The 23,958-nt window shown below is 32.8% G+C and overlaps 2 protein-coding genes across 2 annotated transcripts; both read right to left on the reverse strand.

Annotated features, from left to right (window-relative positions):
* Positions 1–5,890: 5,890 nt before the first annotated feature.
* On the reverse strand, positions 5,891–7,366 carry LOC149260149 (bidirectional sugar transporter SWEET3b-like). Its single transcript, XM_089456945.1, has 6 exons — positions 7,330–7,366; positions 7,115–7,151; positions 6,729–6,951; positions 6,428–6,589; positions 6,184–6,306; positions 5,891–6,082 (listed from the first exon to the last, which is right to left on the reverse strand). The coding sequence occupies exons 1-6, from the start codon at positions 7,364–7,366 to the stop codon at positions 5,891–5,893; spliced, it is 774 nt and encodes a 257-aa protein (XP_089313071.1).
* Positions 7,367–17,282: 9,916 nt separating this feature from the next.
* Positions 17,283–18,758, reverse strand: LOC149260150 (bidirectional sugar transporter SWEET3b-like). The gene is made up of 6 exons (XM_089456952.1): positions 18,722–18,758; positions 18,507–18,543; positions 18,121–18,343; positions 17,820–17,981; positions 17,576–17,698; positions 17,283–17,474 (listed from the first exon to the last, which is right to left on the reverse strand). The coding sequence occupies exons 1-6, from the start codon at positions 18,756–18,758 to the stop codon at positions 17,283–17,285; spliced, it is 774 nt and encodes a 257-aa protein (XP_089313078.1).
* Between the last annotated feature and the right edge of the window lie 5,200 nt (positions 18,759–23,958).

Raw genomic sequence — 23,958 nt, forward strand, 5'->3', positions numbered from 1 at the left:
ACAATTGGAGGAAAAAAAGAGAAAAAGGGATTTGTTACAGTTGTGATAAAAAATACACTAAAGGTCATAAGTCTGCCAAGAAGAAATTATTCTACATATATTGTGAAGACGAGGAAGAAAAGAAACAAGAAACATCAAAAGAGGAGGATATACACTAGGAATAAACCCCAGATAAAGAAGAAATGAGTATGTCCATATATTGCAATGCATTGGTAGGAATTACCACTCCTAAAACTCTCAAGATAGAAGGATATATCAAGAAGAAAAAGGTAATAGTGTTGATTGATTAAGGTAGTACTCATAATTTTATTCATTGTAAAATAGTCAAGGAATTTAATTTTTTCTTATATCCACCACCAGAGTGTCAAGTGATGGTTACAAATAGAGGAACTATAAAATGCTATGGAAAGTGCCATAATATCAAGCCAACCATGGGGAAATATGTATTGAATAGTCATATGTTTTCCATTCCAATGAGTTGTGCTGATATTGTACTAGGAGTCCAATGGTTACAATCTTTTGGGACAATAAATTTTAATTTCCAAGAACTTTTCTTAAAAAAAAGAAATTGGGGTATCACAGGGAAACCGGGAAAGATAATCAGCACTAATAGCATGACAAATGTTTTGAAGAAAGAACAACGGGGCATAATTGAGAAATTATGATCACTAGATGTTCAAACATCAGAATCATCTATTTCTCCAGATCTCCAAAAGTCTTGGACAATCATTCCAAGGAATTTAAGACTCCCAAAGGCCTCCCACCTATCCGTGATCATGATCATGATATTCATTTGATGCCAGGAAGTGTTCCTCCAAAAATCAGACCTTACAGATATCTCTATGCCCAAAAGAGTGAAATTGAACATATGGTTGCAGAAATGCTAGAGGTTGGTATAATTAAACCTAATCAAATTTATTTCTCTGCTCCAATAATATTGGTTCACAACAAGGATGAACAATTTTGTATGTGTCGAGATTATAGGGAGCTCAACAAGCTCACCTTTAAAGATAAATTTCCCATTCTTGCCAGTGATGAATTGTTGGATGAATTACAGGGAGTCTTTTACTTCACCAAGTTGGATATTCTTTCAGGATATCATCAAATTATAATGAAGATTGAAGACATTCCAAAAATAGCATTCAGAACTCATGAGGGACATTATGAATTTTTGGTCATTTCTTTTGGCCTTACTAATGCACCTTCGACATTTCAATGTTTGATGAATTCCATTTCCAATCCCTTAGAAAATTTGTGTTGGTATTTTTTGATGATATACTAATCTACAACAAGTCTTGGAAGGACCATGTTCAACATGTTGACAGGGTGCTCAAATTATTGGAGGAGAAACAATTATATGCAAAAAACTTCAAATGTTTCTTTGGAGTACAAGACGTGCAATATTTGGGTCATATTGTATCTCATGAGGGTGTTAAGGTAGACCCTAACAAAATTAAAGCGATTTAGGAATGGAAAATCCCCACAAACCATAAAGAATCTTCGAGAATTTTTCATGTTGACGGGGTATTATCGCAAGTTTGTTGAGAATTATGGGAGAATAGTAGCACCTATAAGAATACTACTGAAGAAAGATGCATTTTCTTGGACTCTAAAAGTGACTAAGGCCTTTGAACATCTTAAACAATGTACCAAGCACCGGTCTTAGTTACACCTAACTTCACAAAAACCTTTATTGTGGAATGTGATGCCTCAAGAAATGGAATTGTTGTTGTTTTAATGCAAGAAGGAAGACCAATTGACTTTGAAAGTCGTCTAATCAAAGTAAATTATTTACACAAACCTATTTAAGAGAAGGAAATGTTGGCAATACAACATGCACTAAAGCAATGGATACCTTACCTAATGGGAAGACATTTCAAGGTAAAAATAGATCATAATAGTCTTAAATAATTTTTGAAACAAATAGCATCTTTAGAAGAGAAACAAAAATGGGTCACAAAGATGTTGGATTATGACTTTAAAATCATCTACAAAAAAGGGAAGAAAAATGTTGTTGCAGATGCACTCTCAAGAAATAATGAGGATATGGAAGCATTTCTTTGTGTCATTTCTATTATCTAACATGATTAGATAAACGAAGCAAGGGACGACTTGAAGAATGATGAAGAGGTGTGGGAACTCATTAAAAAGTTGCAGCAAGATCCTAGTACATTTGATACATTTAGCTGGAAAAATAATTCATTATGGTACAAAGATTGCTTATGTCTTTGTAATAATTCCCAACTCAAGCAAAAGATTCTTTTGGAATTGCACACATCCCCCTTAGGAGGTGTTGTAACAACCCCACCATTTATAGGGATGAATAGTTAGTATTTGACATAAAAATGGGGACCCTTTTAAATTTTTAGCCTTTGAAAATAAGCACTAACTCTAAAAATTTGCCTTAAACCTTTATAATGCAACCCATACTTAAAAATTTTATCGCAAATCGCATCTCGCAGTTTTCCTTGTGACAATTATAACATCCTATAGAAAATCCTGAAATGTGATATGTGATAAAGTCTCCACTATGATTTTCCGATTGTGACACTCTAAGAATATGTGATCTCACTTCACAAGTCGCAATTTAATAAAGCATGCCATTATGTTATCCCTTTAAAAATTGTGAAATGCGATATTGCGACGTTTCGCAATCGCATTTTGCATTATCTACGAACAATGCTATGTTGCAACGTTTGAAAGTCGCAATGCAGAAAATTAGGCGTAAAGATTTAATGAAATATCAAGTGGGTTGACATAGCAATTATTGTTTAGCAGCTCGAGGAGAGAAGTTAATGTTTTCAAGTCATGGCTAGTTAATATAGAGATTGTGTTCAAAATATTCCCATGATTCAAGTCATTTCAAACATCTCTTCAACCTTAATTGCCCTCTACTATTTACGTTGATGTATCTCTCTTTCATTTCAGGGAATCTTCAAAAGAGATGTCCTTATGAAAAGTAATGCAAAAATAGAAGCAATGTAGTGTTTTAGAATATGAGGTTATTGATGAGCCTCAAAAATGGGTAACTTATTGGGCTCATTTTGCCTATTGTTCTCCATTAATCCACCATTCTTCATAGTTTATGCATGCTTTTGAGTATATTTATGTTAATTGAATGAATGAGAATAGTCACTTGACCACGAAGTCTAATACGTGCTTATTTCAGATTTTTGGACATCTTTTGGACCAAGGTCAAGCATTTATGAGCCAATTGACAACCAAATACGAGGGAACAAGGCTGAGGATTTGTAGGAAGGGTGTCTCCTGCACTAAATGGCCCCTTCCTCAAGTTCTCCACCATCAGCTCGGAGTTCAACAGCCCACCAAAGATGATCCCCAAGGGCAGCCGAGCAGCTTTTGTGAAGTGGCTGATTACTTGCAGTTTTGAGCAGCCAAGCCCCTTGAGTTAAGGAGGGTTGTTGGAGGTCCTCATAGTGCATAAATAGGAAGGTTTCCAGCCTTCGTAGGTTAGCTTTTGAACAGTTTTATTTTCGCACTTTAGTGCTGCTCTGCCTTCCAACCCATTTTGGAGCTTTTGCTGTAAACATTTTTGTGACATGGTTATTTTTTGAGTAATGGAGATCAGTTTCATTTTGCATCAGCTCTGAGCTTTTTCTTAGGAGGTTGTAGCTCTTGGGTTTGGGCCCAACCCAAGTGCCAGTACCTCCTTTTGTGTACTTTTATATGTTTTTGTTGCACTCCTAGAATAATTTCTGCTACTTAGATTAACATATTGCTTTGTTACTTAGGCCATTTTTGATGATTGAAATAGATTTTCATGTTCAGGTTGATTTGATAGGTTGGTAACAGAAAAGATCTTCAAAAAATGCCATCAAGCAACCCTTGATCTCACCTCTCCCTCCTCGGGACCATGAGCTGAGACCAAGCTGTCCTTGCTGCCACAAAAACGTTGTTCTTGCTTCTTCATGCAATTGCTAGTGTTAGATTCTCAATCGCAAAAGTTGATACCAGTTGTGATTACATGTGTAGATATGTTATTATTTAGTTTTCATAGCCATATTACATGATTTTCTACCAAAAAAATTGGAATTTATTCCTTTTTTTTTCCGTAAAGAACAGAGATTTCAAGTAATTAAAATCACTATTTGCGAACATTAAATGTTGAAACCACCTCAAAATAAAATTTAAAATGATTCTGTTTTTTTTTTTTATATTTTTTCATATTCTCTCTAGAGAAACAAGAGTTGGAATTATGGACTTAGAGTCTGTATAGAAATAGTATGTTTTTAATCTCAGCTATTGTCCTTGAAGAGAAAAAAATGTAATTGTCTCTAAAGAGACAAAAATGAAAGTCTCTCTATAGACAAAAATGAAAGTGTCTCTATAGAGACAAATGAAACTGTCTCTTAAGAGGCACTAATGTCTCTATCTTTATAGAGACAAGAATAATATATGTTCTATATTGTCTTTATAGAGACAAATTTTAAGACTATAATTTTGAGAAACCCGCTTAAACACAATAATTAAGACAATACACAAGTTTCCTTTTTTCTAAAGTTAAGACAATTGACTCGAAAATTGTCTTAAATATTGTCTGAAAACACCCCCCACATGTAGTAGTGTGGGTTTACAAACCCTTGATTCGGTTTATCTCTCTATTGCTCGCTTTGTTCCATTGTTTCCTTCCTACATATGATGGTAGCCCCTTGCTCAAAGTGGTAGAGTTTTCTCCGCAAATGGCCCATTCAACAATGGTTTTTGAAACACTTCCCAGCATTAAGTTGAGTCACATAAAGTTCTTATTGATGATGAAGTGACTACTGTGACTCAAGCTCACCATGACAACACTTTAGGGAAGCAACTTACAATCGAGGCTCTAGTCTCGTGACTACAACTTAAGATGGAGCTACAGCTTAAGATGGGGGCTCCACTATTACAACTATGGTTCTTGGTAGAGGCTCTTAAGTGCAATGGTTGGGTAACAACTCTACAAGAACATCCATCATTCTTAGATAAAAGATTCTTCAAATTCCTTAGCCATAGGAGGAAATTAAATTGCTATAGTAATTAAACACTAAATTAGTAACCATAAACCCCTATAATAACACACAACAATGTTGTTGAATTCGACAATGTATCATTTTTTTTAAATGCTAATAATATTTATACCAATATTAATTCACATGCTTTACTAACTGTTAATATTTAGACTCTAAACTCCACATAACCTACCAAAACCTATATAAAAAAAATAATTAATACATTTGTAATTCCAAAAAAAAAACAACATACTGCAGTTGTGAAAATTATATGAACTTTACATGTCACTTCTTTTAAAAAGTTATTTAATGTTTAAGGATAGCTAATAATTTATTTGAGTCCTATAGCCGAGGGCATTTGTCCTCTTGGATATGTTACATCAAGCCTACTGTTTTTCGCTTTCCATTATTCTGTCTGGCATATTTCAGTCATGATTTCGTCATGCATTTGTCAGCCATTTGTTTGAAATTCGAGTTTGGGCGTGCATCGCATTCGAAGCTGAGAGTTGCACTAAAGTTGCTTTCGCTTTACGCATATGGATACCCCAAATGTTTTGTGCTTCGCTGGTTTAAAATTTAATTAAATTCTATGATAATAGATTTAAATTTTACATTCTTCTATATAGATATCACAAGATTTACGGACACTGCACAAGATTTACGGACACTGCTGAATGACAGAAATGGAAACTGGACTGTTTTAATAAATCATAGAGTCCACAGAATTTTACATGAACTTATCACACTTCGGTATCATGCACTGACTGAAAGCCCGAGTCGTAATTCGATATGGCTGCACACTAGCAAGTGTGTAAAATAACGAAAATACGATGCAAATTTTATCGCAGAGGATAAAGAGTTTGGTCGGCTTCGGCCAAGTCATACATTCAACTGCATTTCGATATCTTGGTCATCCCAGGGGCATTTTGGTTTTTCCACGTCGCTCCTCTCTTTGATAAAGTCCCGTTGTTTGCCTCCATCCATCTTTCGTTTTCAACGCGTTGGCTCTTTTTGCCTCGATAAACACAAAATAAAATCATCTGAGCCAACCCTAATGGCACACCGACAAAGTTTGGTGCCTGCGAAAACAAAGTATGATTCAGTTGTAGCTTATAACGTCAGTGAGAACAAGAAACACTATACGCCAGAGGAATTCTCTGATATAAAGTAGTAACCTTACCATGATGATGATATCCTTGCTAAGAGCGCCATATACCATCCAAAGCACACTCCCAAGGAAAGCAAAGAAGGAGAAATAGAAGCTGGGCATGAATTCCACGCTCTTGGTTTGAATTACCGTTCTCTGCAGTTTAAGAAACTCGGTAAGAAATATTAACAATAAATGCCATGTTGTACACGTAACAATAACTAAATCTAAACGATGGATGCGCCATTATAAAGAGCTAATGCAGTGTAAAGCTTACAATTACAGATAGTGGAGAAGCGTAGAGAATGGCAGTTGCCACTAATCCTGCAGTTCCTACAACGGCCTTCCTTTTGTTGTGATCATGGACAGCCAAAAAGGAAGTTATTGCAATAGTTCCAAACACCATCAACACGCCTATAACCATTCCTACCATTTTCCTCTGCAAGAAATATTCATTGAACATTAACTGATTTTGAACTGCCAAATGATACCAAGGATCTATGTCATGTTGATTGACAAAAATAGGTCTTATGGAACCTCCAAACTATTTGCAGCAAATAAATATGACAAGATAATACCTTGGGTTTAGGTGGAGCGAAAGTGAGATAGATGCAAATAAAGCAGCACTCAAGTAGGAAGCCAACAGCATTGACAACCATAACAACAATGTTTTCCCACCCATTGCTGATTAGAGGCGATCCATACCACGTGTACAGAATGCAGTTGTACAACGCTATTGCGTATGGAAAGCCTGAAAAACTCTCCGTACTTCTCATTTGGATCACCTTCTTGAATGTGGTTCTGTTCAGGGTTAAAATATTATCATCGTTTATTAATACCATGAGCCTCTCTGCCTTTCTAATCTGAATAACTCGCTTCAACCTAGTACTATTCAGGGCGATTACACTAAAATAATATCAGAAATTAATAATATGGGTTATGCGGTGATAACTATTACACTTACATTGATGCTCCGTACATAAGAAGAGCAATGGCACTTCCTGTAAAGTCATGTAAGATTAACCAGACGCTGACGTTACTATATAGTTCAGCTACAGTTTAAAAGGAACTAGAATCTAAACATTCAATCTATACGTCCAACTTGAAAGCTATGACGTTTATAATAACAGAAAAAAGAGAGCTAACATAATATTGCGGAGTACGGTAGCGTTGACGAACCTAAAATGCCAGCCCCTAGACGTACAAAGTTATTCATCGTTTCTATGTTCTGGAAACGCGAAACTCTGTGTCTGCGGGATGGTTAAACTTAAAAGCGAAAAACGAGGGGGTGAAGATACTATAGTGTCGGGTGCATACTTATAGCTCTGGTGTAAATTTTACTTCCATTCGTTGAAGGGTTCCGGGAACGTGATCTATGCGGGTCCCTGCACGTATATTGTCACCTATTCGACAACAGAGCAAAAGACGAGATGGTAGCATAAAAATATCACGAATGCTGGGTAAATATACGAGTACAGTAAGGTAAGAAAACATAGATCCGCATCGATTATGATATCCCACTAGGTTAGGTTCATCTGGTTTGGTTCGGTTTTGTTTAGACTAATTAGGTTTCCAATTTTCCCACCTAGAAAATTATGAAAATTTCCATATGATTTTGGTAAAATTAGGAAAAAAAATTTGTAAATATAGGTTAGAGTTTTCGAGCTCTAAAATTTTGGCCGCCCATAGTTTTTGATATCTAGCTCTAAGATTTTGGTTGCTCATGACTTTTGATGATACTAAATCCATTTACATTATCAAAAACACAATTAGAAAGCTTTAAAATTTAGGTGGCCATGAATTTTTTATGTCAAATTCCAAAATTTTCATGGCCAAGAATTTTTGATGTCAAACTCCAAAATTTTGGTGGCCCAAAGTTTTCAATAATACTAAATCCATTTTTCACATAAAAACAATTAGAACACTCCAAAATTTTGGTGGCCAAGAGTTTATGATATCAAACTCCACAATTTTACAAATGTCTAGGGTTTAGTGTCCCAGATTTTAGTTTATTGTCTAGGGTTTGCTCTAGTTTGGAAATGCCACTCAGTGCTGCCTTTAGGAATGCTTTGATGGTTGTTGCCTTTTAATTTCCCGTGGCTTTTCTTTACGTCATTCTGCCTAGGTACGCATAAGCATTATTTTCATTCAATTGGGAGTTTAAGAATGTTTTCTATTCATTTTTATTATTTTGGTGCCTTTATGTATGGTTTTTTACCTTATAAGCTTATAATCCCAATTAAAAATATAGAAATCAATAAAACTAAGGTTTTGAGTAGTATGATATCCCAAATAATAAAATTTATTGATGATAAAAATAAGAAATATAGATCAAAAAATTTAATTAGTTTACATTTAAATTTTTTGAAATAAAATTTATGTAGCTCAAATTAAGTATATATGTCTTCCTCATTCTTGATGAAATATCAATTTGACTTAAAATCTTAAACTAATCCACTTTAAATTTAAAATCATCATAACTATAAATTTTCTATGTCGTCCAATTAGTTTCAACATTATGCTACATTTAAATTAAATGGTTTACATACTAATTTTTTAGAACATAGCCTAAAACATTGAAATGTATTTTACTCGTGATATACAACTACCAAGTAAAATGGGTTATTTTAAACACTCAGCATAAAACTATTAAAAAGCATGTTATTATAAACCTAAAAATTTACGTAGTCCTCTCATTATCCCGAAAACAAATATTCCTAATCATAAAAATCATCATTTCCTAAATCATAAAATCTAATTTTCCTAAATCATAAAATCTAATTACCCTTTAAGTATTGTACATGCAACACTCAAACAACATGAAATGTAAAGCATGAAAGGATATAAAATTCTAAAATCACATAGTTTGTGTTCCCTGATGTCATTGAAAAAGGTAAGGTCGCGAGAGTGTAATTGAGCTCTTATCCGGGAATTATATCCAAGTTAAGGTGGTGAGAGAGTAAGTGAGCTCTTATTTGGGAATTATAACTAACTTAGCTCTTATGTGGCTATAAAAATTATAACTAAGTTCTCTATTCTCCAAGGTAGGCATGGGATTTAGGTTAGTGAGAAAGAAGGCGAGGTAGCATAGTTCGCGAAATGGGTAGGGTAATAGCCCAGAATATTTGATTTGCGTCACCCCCGTATTTTGAGAAAATAGTTATGGGATAGTAAAGAATAATATAAGTATATGCTTATGAAATTAAGGAGTCCACCTTAAACATGTAAATAATATCAATGGTAATATATAGTATATTATATTATATTTCATTCTGAATCAGTTTTATGTTACCATCATGTTACCCACTAACAAAGTAAAAGCTATTACACAAACAATACAATTTTTCATGTGATACATACTATGATAAATGTAATTGATATATTATATCAATTATATTAATAAATTTGGTTGAAATATTGATAGATATTAATGATATAAATTTAATAATAATTATTATATTATTATATCCATAATAATAAAATAATATTATAATATTAATGAAATAATTGTAATAATTATAATTATTATATTATAATAATATGATATATATCAATATAAATCCAATGCATTATAAACCCATGTAATAATATTAAATCTAAAGGATTAATATTATCAATCTAACCAATTATTATAGAAAATCTAAGAGATTAATAAATCCAATAGTCTAATATTAAAAATTCAAGAGATTAATATTGAGAACACAAGGTATTAATATTATAAACTAGAGGGAATATTAATATTATACATATTCATGGTAAACCCTAACATGAATATTAAACACTAGGATTAATATATTAAATGTTGATAATATTAATAGGATTAGTATTATAAACCCTTTAATTTGGTAAATATGATTCATAAAAGCCTAGAAATATATTAAAAAAACAATTTAGAGTGATTTGAAAGATTTGAAAGAATCTTTTCATAAAATTTTAAAGAATGTTTCCATGAAATTTTGTGTTTATTTATTTTTCTATTTTCAAACAATTCAATAATTTAATTTCCTAAAATAGTAAATAATATTATTATAATAGTAAATATTTGCATGTTATAGAAATTAATTTTTTAATTTGAATTGAAGTTATCGAATTTTGACTTATTATTTATAATTGTTAAAAATAGCCCAAGGAAGAGAGGTTTGTTAAAGCTTTCGTCAAAGATGGTAAGGGTCGTAAGGTTAAGACTGACACATTTGATCAACATTCAAGAGCTCACCTCCACTTCATCCAAGGGACGACAAAAAATATTGTGAGAATCCTGAGGAAACATAATGTTCCCTCGACCTTTAGACCCCTCAACACCATTAGAGGCTCCCTAAAATCGGTTAAAGACCAGGTGAACCCTATGGATTTTGAAATGTGTTTCTGTCATCACATGTTCGTGTGGGTCCTCATACATAGGAGAAATGGGTTGGTCTATTGACCAAAGGGCTAAAGAACATGTCTTTGCTAACAAACTTGGGAGGACCAAATCTTGGGCTTTAGCGGAACATGCAGTGAAGACCAACCATCACATATGCATTGTGGAGGTTAAGCTCTTCGCAAAAATTTCTCATTTCATCAATGCAAGTTTAGGGAAGCCATTGGAATTGAGGGATCCTCTAATAACGTTAGTAGGGATGATGACTTGAAAATTAGTAACTGTTGGATTTCTGCCCTCTCCTCTTACTCTTTCCCCTCTTTTTCTGAGCTTTTTATCCCTTTTTGTTTTATAGAGGATTCGCTCTCTCTTATTATTTATTTTTATTGTTTTTTTAGTAATATTGTGTATTTGTGATGAATTTCAGTTATTACTATTAACATTTGTTATTATTATTAATAATATGTTTTTTTCTTAACACCGTCTTTTTTATTTTCTATATAATTTTAAATAGTTTTCATTTTATTATTGTTTTTTTATCCCCTTTTATTATTTATTTTGTGTATATATATATATATATATATATATATATATATATATATATATATATATATATTAATAATTGGTTATATTTTTATTTTTATTCTTTTTAATGCACACCGTCACTTTTTATTTTTATATATTTATTTATCCTCTTTATTATTTATTTATTTATATTTTATTTACTTTAGTTTAGTTATTTAGTTATTTATATATTTTTATTTTATTTTATTTTATTTTACACAATATTTCCTATTTGGATAATCAAATAAATAAATACATTAATAAATAAGGAATGAATAAGCTAATTAATATATTAAATATTTATTTCAAATAATTAAATTATTATTTATTAATTATTTAAGAAATTTAATGTAAATAGAATTTTGGTTGGTTTATAATATTATATATATATAAATTTCGCTCCCCACTCAAATATAGTCGTTTTCCTCTAACCGTTAGGTTGACCTATCATCTTATTTAAACTTCCTCGGAGATCTGCATCTTCATCTTGTCTTGTAGATGGACCACCCTCGGTGGTTCGAAACGCGTTGACCAAATACTCTCTATGTGATTTTTTCCTAAAATTTTCTTGAATTAACAAATGAATGAATATTATTAATTTATATTAATAAAAATATTATTATTATCATTATTATTTAAAATAATAATATTATTTAAAATAATAATATTATTTAAAATAATAATCTAAATATTAAAGTATGGCCCTCATCAACAAGTCGAACGAGGGGGTGGTTTTGCCTTGTGCTAGGAGGAGGAGAGAGGAAAAAAAATCGAGTCAACTAAAGGCTAGTGTAAAAACATCACCCATGGTAGTTGTGTCTATGATAACAATTTTCTTGAGTAGGTTTCTTCTTATAATATTTGGGTATTAACTTTCCTCATCAGCTCCACTCAAATTATAGCATCGAGAAAAGAATTATTGGAGGTTTCAAAGCTTATTATGTGCTAGAAAACAATTGTAAGGCAGTTGATCTTTTCATTTGAAGTAAAAAAAGTTCCTCTTTGATACTCTCATCATCTCTGTTATCTTATAGATATGTGAAGTTTGGGTGTGCAGTATACCTAGGGAGTTGTGGAGAAATATTGAGATGATCCAAAAGCAGTTCATAACCTACAACCTCAACATCCAGGGAAATACTCCGTATCATATCCTCTTTATCGAAGTTGGCCTGTCCCCCATTGAAAGTGCGACTATGTTTACATATCTGATGTATAAGAAGAATCTTCACAATATGGAATCCAAGAGGCCCCCAAAAATTGCTTCTAACATTAGGCAAAACCCACACATGTGCCCCAAGCTTGGGTGGCATTAGGATGCTCAGTATTTTCTAAAACTTTGGGGGATTAAGGAGGAGATCATCATGGGAAGCAAGGACAATATCAAAGATACCATTAACCCCAATTTTAGGGACAAGATGTGGGATGTTAAGAAGATGGAGGATAAAAGGAAGCTAAGGTACTATAAGGAGGTGATCAACCCCACCGTTGATAACCAAAATTATCTCTCTATGTTGACTAGCACTAAGAGTAAAATTAATATTGCTAGGATTAGAAATAAATCTCGTGAACTTCAGAGTGACACCAAGCGATCGTCTACTCCCAAGACTCCCTAGGATGATAAAATTTTCCAGATTTGCAATACTAAGAAGGTGGAAGATGAAAATAACTTCCTTCTAGAAAATCATGGCTTCCCGACACAATAATGGGAAAACAATGGGCTCGATGCCGTAGATGCAAAAGTTCAAGTTCCCTCTAGCTATAGAAGTCAAATAAATTATTAGCTATCGCTAAACATTTAATAACCTTTTAACATAAGTGACAGGTAAAGTTCATATGATTTCCACAATTGTACAAGGTTGTTTTTGGTTGGAGTTAGAAATGTATTAATTGCTTCTTTTGTGTAGGTTTTGGTAGGTTATGTGGTGTTTCAAGTCTAAATAAAGTGATAGTTATTAAAGCATGTGAGTTAAAGTTGATATAATTATTATTAGCATTTTAAAGATTCTTCTAAATTGTGGAATTCAACAACATTGTAGTGTGTTATTATAGGATGTTGTTGTGACTTATCTAGTGTTTAATTATTATAGCAACTTAATTTTCTCCTATCTCTCCCATAATGGTACCAGGCTAGGGAATTTTGAAGAATCCTCTACCTAAGAATGAATCACGCTCTTGTAGAGTTGCTACCCCAACCATTGCAGATAATATTCTCTACCAAGAACAATAGTCGCAATACTCGAGCCCCCATCTTAAATTGTAGTCACGAGCCTACAGCCTCGATTGTAAGCCAACTCCCTAAGTGTTTCCATTGTGATCTTGCATCACAATAGTCACTTTATCATTTACAAAAACTTTTAAGTGACTCAACTTGATATTGATAGGTGTTTGAACAACAGCTGTTGAATGAACCATTTTCATAGAAACCTCTACCATTTTGAGCAAGGGGCTACCATCATATGTGGGAAGCCAGCAATGCAACAAAGAAAGAAATAGAGAGGTAAACCAAAACAATGGTTTGTAAACCCATTTCCATTAAAAACGCCCTAGTATAGAGGACCATTTTCAAAATCATTTGAGAGATACACCAAATCAAGGACTTTGGAAACCCATATCCATTAAAAACTCCTAGTTATGATACTTTCATAGACTCTTTTGTTGAGGGGGCGATGAGAAACATTTGGTATTTGAGGAAGCCACCATATCGAAAGGATGAGCATTGTGAGCCCTAGTTGTTTGCTAGAGTGGATTCTACAACTCTCATTTGTTTTGCATATAAATTGTAATTGTTTGAAGGTTTTTTGCAAGCTCAAGACCATGATAAATATTGGAAAATATCATATTCATAAAAGAATGGATATTTTTAGTGGTCCTTATCTTCCACCCCCTCCTATTTTCTTTGGTAGAAATTATGAATTGTGGGAAATTAAGATACTAATAGATTATTTATGGGAATTTTTTTTGAATGGGTTTGAAGAACCCTCAAGCCAGGTAGCCTATGAGGCCATGACTCAAGGTTAGAGGTAGAAACTTGAAGAGAACAAGGAGTATGAAACATCATTGTTTCTTATTCAAAAAGGCTTGGATGAGAGGATGCTTCCTAATATTGCTACAAAAACCACATCCAAAGAAGCTTGAAATATTCTACAAAGGACATAAAGTGAAAATGTCAGCAACACCGATCAAGAGAGGATTGCAGTTGTTGACGAAGTGATTATTGTGACAAAAGAACTAGAGGATTTTGATATTGCAATATTAATTTAAGAAGTCATGGAAGGTCCTATCGATGTAGAATAATAAATGTAAGACATGAAGAGTGTAGTTGTCATAAACAATATAAACAAATTTAATAAAGAAATTTTCGAAGAAAATAATGATTTTGTATGAGATGAAGAGAGAAAACATGGTGAAGAAAATGAAGATACACATGTACATGATGAAATTGAAACCACCTTTGTTATAAAAACCCTTTTTCTCCCCCGATGTAGATATCACTATATGAATTTGTTTATCTAAATTTACGTAAAAATTCAAATGATGTTTGGGATGTAGGAGTCGACATGGATTCAGAATTTGAGGAGGAAAGGTTGCTTGTGCAGTGTTTAAGGCAAGTTAAGTGCACCTCATAATTGTACCTTACATATCCCATGACAAATTAAATGACATTAAAAATAGATAGTAAATTTTTGTGTGGGCAACCTAAGTGGTGGAAATTATATGAACTTTACATGTCACCTATGTTAGAAGGTTATTAAATGTTTACGGATAATTAATAATGTATTTGTATTCTATAGCGAGAGGGCAGTTGAACTTCTGCATCTACGACATCGAGCCCATTGTTTTCCCAATATTATGTCGGGTGGCCATCATTATTGCATGCATTTGTCTCCTAGGATGAAGTGATAATAACCAAGCAAGCATTCTTAAGAACATAATATAATTTTATGGATTATGAAATTTATGATCATTTTAACTGAAAAAGCAGAAGCATTCAGGTAGCATGGAACTATAATTAAACAGTATGCTACAATCTACTAGGCCTTAGGGGATGATAGGAAATTAAGGAAATGTGAATTTAGATTTTTTTTAAAGGGATTCAGGATGTGGGATTTGGGATTTAAATGTTGGAGAGTGAACTCTCTTATAGATTGGAGAAATCCTGAACATTTTTTTTTGCATCATAATATGTTATGAAATGAAGTTCCAACTAAGGATCTTGCATGTTCGAATTCAATGACATGAATGTATTTTCAACAAATATACGTGCGTTGCCTTCAGATTTTCAAGGTTTCTTTCCAAAGTTGTAATGTTTTGGGAATTGTTTTTTCAGTTATATTTAAAATGACTTTATTGTTAACTTTAAAAAAATTGGAATTTATTCCTTTTTTTTTCCATAAAGAACAGAGATTTCAAGTAATTAAAATCACTATTTGCGAACATTAAATGTTGAAACCACCTCAAAATAAAATTTAAAATGATTCTGTTTTTTTTTTTATATTTTTTCATATTCTCTCTAGAGAAACAATAGTTGGAATTATGGACTTAGAGTCTGTATAGAAATAGTATGTTTTTAATCTCAGCTATTGTCCTTGAAGAGAAAAAAATGTAATTGTCTCTAAAGAGACAAAAATGAAAGTCTCTCTATAGACAAAAATGAAAGTGTCTCTATAGAGACAAATGAAACTGTCTCTTAAGAGGCACTAATGTCTCTATCTTTATAGAGACAAGAATAATATATGTTCTATATTGTCTTTATAGAGACAAATTTTTAAGACTATAATTTTGAGAAACCCGCTTAAACACAATAATTAAGACAATACACAAGTTTCCTTTTTTCTAAAGTTAAGACAATTGACTCGAAAATTGTCTTAAATATTGTCTGAAAACACCCCCCACATGTAGTAGTGTGGGTTTACAAACCCTTGATTCGGTTTATCTCTCTATTGCTCGCTTTGTTCCATTGTTTCCTTCCTACATATGATGGTAGCCCCTTGCTCAAAGTGGTAGAGTTTTCTCTGCAAATGGCCCATTCAACAATGGTTTTTGAAACACTTCCCAGCATTAAGTTGAGTCACATAAAGTTCTTATTGATGATGAAGTGACTACTGTGACTCAAGCTCACCATGACAACACTTTAGGGAAGCAACTTACAATCGAGGCTCTAGTCTCGTGACTACAACTTAAGATGGAGCTACAGCTTAAGATGGGGGCTCCACTATTACAACTATGGTTCTTGGTAGAGGCTCTTAAGTGCAATGGTTGGGTAACAACTCTACAAGAACATCCATCATTCTTAGATAAAAGATTCTTCAAATTCCTTAGCCATAGGAGGAAATTAAATTGCTATAGTAATTAAACACTAAATTAGTAACCATAAACCCCTATAATAACACACAACAATGTTGTTGAATTCGACAATGTATCATTTTTTTTAAATGCTAATAATATTTATACCAATATTAATTCACATGCTTTACTAACTGTTAATATTTAGACTCTAAACTCCACATAACCTACCAAAACCTATATAAAAAAAATAATTAATACATTTGTAATTCCAAAAAAAAAACAACATACTGCAGTTGTGAAAATTATATGAACTTTACATGTCACTTCTTTTAAAAAGTTATTTAATGTTTAAGGATAGCTAATAATTTATTTGAGTTCTATAGCCGAGGGCATTTGTCCTCTTGCATATGTTACATCAAGCCTACTGTTTTTCGCTTTCCATTATTCTGTCTGGCATATTTCAGTCATGATTTCGTCATGCATTTGTCAGCCATTTGTTTGAAATTCGAGTTTGGGCGTGCATCGCATTCGAAGCTGAGAGTTGCACTAAAGTTGCTTTCGCTTTACGCATATGGATACCCCAAATGTTTTGTGCTTCGCTGGTTCAAAATTTAATTAAATTCTATGATAATAGATTTAAATTTTACATTCTTCTATATAGATATCACAAGATTTACGGACACTGCACAAGATTTACGGACACTGCTGAATGACAGAAATGGAAACTGGACTGTTTTAATAAATCATAGAGTCCACAGAATTTTACATGAACTTATCACACTTCGGTATCATGCACTGACTGAAAGCCCGAGTCGTAATTCGATATGGCTGCACACTAGCAAGTGTGTAAAATAACGAAAATACGATGCAAATTTTATCGCAGAGGATAAAGAGTTTGGTCGGCTTCGGCCAAGTCATACATTCAACTGCATTTCGATATCTTGGTCATCCCAGGGGCATTTTGGTTTTTCCACGTCGCTCCTCTCTTTGATAAAGTCCCGTTGTTTGCCTCCATCCATCTTTCGTTTTCAACGCGTTGGCTCTTTTTGCCTCGATAAACACAGAATAAAATCATCTGAGCCAACCCTAATGGCACACCGACAAAGTTTGGTGCCTGCAAAAACAAAGTATGATTCAGTTGTAGCTTATAACGTCAGTGAGAACAAGAAACACTATACGCCAGAGGAATTCTCTGATATAAAGTAGTAACCTTACCATGATGATGATATCCTTGCTAAGAGCGCCATATACCATCCAAAGCACACTCCCAAGGAAAGCAAAGAAGGAGAAATAGAAGCTGGGCATGAATTCCACGCTCTTGGTTTGAATTACCGTTCTCTGCAGTTTAAGAAACTCGGTAAGAAATATTAACAATAAATGCCATGTTGTACACGTAACAATAACTAAATCTAAACGATGGATGCGCCATTATAAAGAGCTAATGCAGTGTAAAGCTTACAATTACAGATAGTGGAGAAGCGTAGAGAATGGCAGTTGCCACTAATCCTGCAGTTCCTACAACGGCCTTCCTTTTGTTGTGATCATGGACAGCCAAAAAGGAAGTTATTGCAATAGTTCCAAACACCATCAACACGCCTATAACCATTCCTACCATTTTCCTCTGCAAGAAATATTCATTGAACATTAACTGATTTTGAACTGCCAAATGATACCAAGGATCTATGTCATGTTGATTGACAAAAATAGGTCTTATGGAACCTCCAAACTATTTGCAGCAAATAAATATGACAAGATAATACCTTGGGTTTAGGTGGAGCGAAAGTGAGATAGATGCAAATAAAGCAGCACTCAAGTAGGAAGCCAACAGCATTGACAACCATAACAACAATGTTTTCCCACCCATTGCTGATTAGAGGCGATCCATACCACGTGTACAGAATGCAGTTGTACAACGCTATTGCGTATGGAAAGCCTGAAAAACTCTCCGTACTTCTCATTTGGATCACCTTCTTGAATGTGGTTCTGTTCAGGGTTAAAATATTATCATCGTTTATTAATACCATGAGCCTCTCTGCCTTTCTAATCTGAATAACTCGCTTCAACCTAGTACTATTCAGGGCGATTACACTAAAATAATATCAGAAATTAATAATATGGGTTATGCGGTGATAACTATTACACTTACATTGATGCTCCGTACATAAGAAGAGCAATGGCACTTCCTGTAAAGTCATGTAAGATTAACCAGACGCTGACGTTACTATATAGTTCAGCTACAGTTTAACAGGAACTAGAATCTAAACATTCAATCTATACGTCCAACTTGAAAACTATGACGTTTATAATAACAGAAAAAAGAGAGCTAACATAATATTGCGGAGTACGGTAGCGTTGACGAACCTAAAATGCCAGCCCCTAGACGTACAAAGTTATTCATCGTTTCTATGTTCTGGAAACGCGAAACTCTGTGTCTGCGGGATGGTTAAACTTAAAAGCGAAAAACGAGGGGGTGAAGATACTATAGTGTCGGGTGCATACTTATAGCTCTGGTGTAAATTTTACTTCCATTCGTTGAAGGGTTCCGGGAACGTGATCTCTGCGGGTCCCTGCACGTATATTGTCACCTATTCGACAACAGAGCAAAAGACGAGATGGTAGCATAAAAATATCACGAATGCTGGGTAAATATACGAGTACAGTAAGGTAAGAAAACATAGATCCGCATCGATTATGATATCCCACTAGGTTAGGTTCATCTGGTTTGGTTCGGTTTTGTTTAGACTAATTAGGTTTCCAATTTTCCCACCTAGAAAATTATGAAAATTTCCATATGATTTTGGTAAAATTAGGAAAAAAATTTGTAAATATAGGTTAGAGTTTTCGAGCTCTAAAATTTTGGCCGCCCATAGTTTTTGATATCTAGCTCTAAGATTTTGGTGGCTCATGACTTTTGATGATACTAAATCCATTTACATTATCAAAAACACAATTAGAAAGCTTTAAAATTTAGGTGGCCATGAATTTTTTATGTCAAATTCCAAAATTTTCATGGCCAAGAATTTTTGATGTCAAACTCCAAAATTTTGGTGGCCCAAAGTTTTCAATAATACTAAATCCATTTTTCACATAAAAACAATTAGAACACTCCAAAATTTTGGTGGCCAAGAGTTTATGATATCAAACTCCACAATTTTACAAATGTCTAGGGTTTAGTGTCCCAGATTTTAGTTTATTGTCTAGGGTTTGCTCTAGTTTGGAAATGCCACTCAGTGCTGCCTTTAGGAATGCTTTGATGGTTGTTGCCTTTTAATTTCCCGTGGCTTTTCTTTACGTCATTCTGCCTAGGTACGCATAAGCATTATTTTCATTCAATTGGGAGTTTAAGAATGTTTTCTATTCATTTTTATTATTTTGGTGCCTTTATGTATGGTTTTTTACCTTATAAGCTTATAATCCCAATTAAAAATATAGAAATCAATAAAACTAAGGTTTTGAGTAGTATGATATCCCCTAAATAATAAAATTTATTGATGATAAAAATAAGAAATATAGATCAAAAAATTTAATTAGTTTACATTTAAATTTTTTGAAATAAAATTTATGTAGCTCAAATTAAGTATATATGTCTTCCTCATTCTTGATGAAATATCAATTTGACTTAAAATCTTAAACTAATCCACTTTAAATTTAAAATCATCATAACTATAAATTTTCTATGTCGTCCAATTAGTTTCAACATTATGCTACATTTAAATTAAATGGTTTACATACTAATTTTTTAGAACATAGCCTAAAACATTGAAATGTATTTTACTCGTGATATACAACTACCAAGTAAAATGGGTTATTTTAAACACTCAGCATAAAACTATTAAAAAGCATGTTATTATAAACCTAAAAATTTACGTAGTCCTCTCATTATCCCGAAAACAAATATTCCTAATCATAAAAATCATCATTTCCTAAATCATAAAATCTAATTTTCCTAAATCATAAAATCTAATTACCCTTTAAGTATTGTACATGCAACACTCAAACAACATGAAATGTAAAGCATGAAAGGATATAAAATTCTAAAATCACATAGTTTGTGTTCCCTGATGTCATTGAAAAAGGTAAGGTCGCGAGAGTGTAATTGAGCTCTTATCCGGGAATTATATCCAAGTTAAGGTGGTGAGAGAGTAAGTGAGCTCTTATTGGGAATTATAACTAACTTAGCTCTTATGTGGCTATAAAAATTATAACTAAGTTCTCTATTCTCCAAGGTAGGCATGGGATTCAGGTTAGTGAGAAAGAAGGCGAGGTAGCATAGTTCGCGAAATGGGTAGGGTAATAGCCCAGAATATTTGATTTGCGTCACCCCCGTATTTTGAGAAAATAGTTATGGGATAATAAAGAATAATATAAGTATATGCTTATGAAATTAAGGAGTCCACCTTAAACATGTAAATAATATCAATGGTAATATATAGTATATTATATTATATTTCATTCTGAATCAGTTTTATGTTACCATCATGTTACCCACTAACAAAGTAAAAGCTATTACACAAACAATACAATTTTTCATGTGATACATACTATGATAAATGTAATTGATATATTATATCAATTATATTAATAAATTTGGTTGAAATATTGATAGATATTAATGATATAAATTTAATAATAATTATTATATTATTATATCCATAATAATAAAATAATATTATAATATTAATGAAATAATTGTAATAATTAATAATTATTATATTTATAATAATATGATATATATCAATATAAATCCAATGCATTATAAACCCATGTAATAATATTAAATCTAAAGGATTAATATTATCAATCTAACCAATTATTATAGAAAATCTAAGAGATTAATAAATCCAATAGTCTAATATTAAAAATTCAAGAGATTAATATTGAGAACACAAGGTATTAATATTATAAACTAGAGGGAATATTAATATTATACATATTCATGGTAAACCCTAACATGAATATTAAACACTAGGATTAATATATTAAATGTTGATAATATTAATAGGATTAGTATTATAAACCCTTTAATTTTGTAAATATGATTCATAAAAGCCTAGAAATATATTAAAAAAACAATTTAGAGTGATTTGAAAGATTTGAAAGAATCTTTTCATAAAATTTTAAAGAATGTTTCCATGAAATTTTGTGTTTATTTATTTTTCTATTTTCAAACAATTCAATAATTTAATTTCCTAAAATAGTAAATAATATTATTATAATAGTAAATATTTGCATGTTATAGAAATTAATTTTTTAATTTGAATTGAAGTTATCGAATTTTGACTTATTATTTATAATTGTTAAAAATAGCCCAAGGAAGAGAGGTTTGTTAAAGCTTTCGTCAAAGATGGTAAGGGTCGTAAGGTTAAGACTGACACATTTGATCAACATTCAAGAGCTCACCTCCACTTCATCCAAGGGACGACAAAAAATATTGTGAGAATCCTGAGGAAACATAATGTTCCCTCGACCTTTAGACCCCTCAACACCATTAGAGGCTCCCTAAAATCGGTTAAAGACCAAGTGAACCCTATGGATTTTGAAATGTGTTTCTGTCATCACATGTTCCAGTGGGTCCTCATACATAGGTCAATGGGTTGGTCTATTGACCAAAGGGCTAAAGAACATGTCTTTGCTAACAAACTTGGGAGGACCAAATCTTGGGCTTTAGCGGAACATGCATGAAGACGGGCACCCATCACATATGCATTGTGGAGGTTAAGCTCTTCGCAAAATTTGTGATCTCATTTCATCAATGCAAGTTTAGGGAAGTCCATTGGAATTGAGGGATTCAGCTCATCCGGGTTCGTAGGGATGATGACTTGAAATTAGTAACTGTTGATTTCTGCCCTCTCCTCTTACTCTTTCCCCTCTTTTCTGAGCTTTTTATCCCTTTTTGTTTTATAAGGATTCGCTCTCTCTTATTATTTATTTTTATCTTGTTTTTTTTAGTAATATTGTGTATTTGTGATGAATTTCAGTTATTACGTTAACATTTGTTTTTATTATTAATAATATGTTTTTTCTTAACACCGTCATTTTTATTTTCTATAAAATGTTAAATAGTCTGTCCCAGTTGTCTCTGTTAGAGGGTGGCCTTGTCCCCCTTGGTTGCTGTAAATTATGTAAATATTTTTCTTGCTTAATATAGAAGTTACTTTTACCCAGAAAAAAAATATTATATATTATATATAAATTTCGCTCCCCACTCAAATATAGTCGTTTTCCTCTAACCGTTAGGTTGACCTTTCATCTTATTTAAACTTCCTCCGAGATCTGCATCTTCATCTTGTCCTGTAGATGGACCACCCTCGGTGGTTCGAAACGCGTTGACCAAATACTCTCTATGTGATTTTTTCCTAAAATTTTCTTCAATTAACAAATCAATGAATATTATTAATTTATATTAATAAAAATATTATTATTATCATTATTATTTAAAATAATAATATTATTTAAAATAATAATCTAAATATTAAAGTATGGCCCTCATCAGCAAGTCGAACGAGGGGGTGGTTTTGCCTTGTGCTAGGAGGAGGAGAGAGGAAAAAAAATCGAGTCAACTAAAGGCTAGTGTAAAAACATCACCCATGGTAGTTGTGTCTATGATAACAATTTTCTTGAGTAGGTTTCTTCTTATAATATTTGGGTATTAACTTTCCTCATCAGCTCCACTCAAATTATAGCATCGAGAAAAGAATTATTGGAGGTTTCAAAGCTTATTATGTGCTAGAAAACAATTGTAAGGCAATTGATCTTTTCATTTGAAGTAAAAAAAGTTCCTCTTTGATACTCTCATCATCTCTGTTATCTTATAGATATGTGAAGTTTGGGTGTGCAGTATACCTAGGGAGTTGTGGAGAAATATTGAGATGATCCAAAAGCAGTTCATAACCTACAACCTCAACATCAAGGGAAATACTCCGTATCATATCCTCTTTATCGAAGTTGGCCTGTCCCCCATTGAAAGTGCGACTATGTTTACATATCTGATGTATAAGAAGAATCTTCACAATATGGAATCCAAGAGGCCCCCAAAAATTGCTTCTAACATTAGGCAAAACCCACACATGTGCCCCAAGCTTGGGTGGCATTAGGATGCTCAGTATTTTCTAAAACTTTGGGGGATTAAGGAGGAGATCATCATGGGAAGCAAGGACAATATCAAAGATACCATTAACCCCAATTTTAGGGACAAGATGTGGGATGTTAAGAAGATGGAGGATAAAAGGAAGCTAAGGTACTATAAGGAGGTGATCAACCCCACCGTTGATAACCAAAATTATCTCTCTATGTTGACTAGCACTAAGAGTAAAATTAATATTGCTAGGATTAGAAATAAATCTCGTGAACTTCAGAGTGACACCAAGCGATCGTTTACTCCCAAGACTCCCTAGGATGATAAAATTTTCCAGATTTGCAATACTAAGAAGGTGGAAGATGAAAATAACTTCCTTCTAGAAAATCATGGCTTCCCGACACAATAATGGGAAAACAATGGGCTCGATGCCGTAGATGCAAAAGTTCAAGTTCCCTCTAGCTATAGAAGTCAAATAAATTATTAGCTATCCCTAAACATTTAATAACCTTTTAACATAAGT

This window comes from Pinus tabuliformis, chromosome 6, assembly GCF_031772625.1.
Source record: "Pinus tabuliformis cultivar Carrire ecotype Pingquan chromosome 6, CPIR1, whole genome shotgun sequence".
Classification (NCBI taxonomy): domain Eukaryota; kingdom Viridiplantae; phylum Streptophyta; class Pinopsida; order Pinales; family Pinaceae; genus Pinus; species Pinus tabuliformis.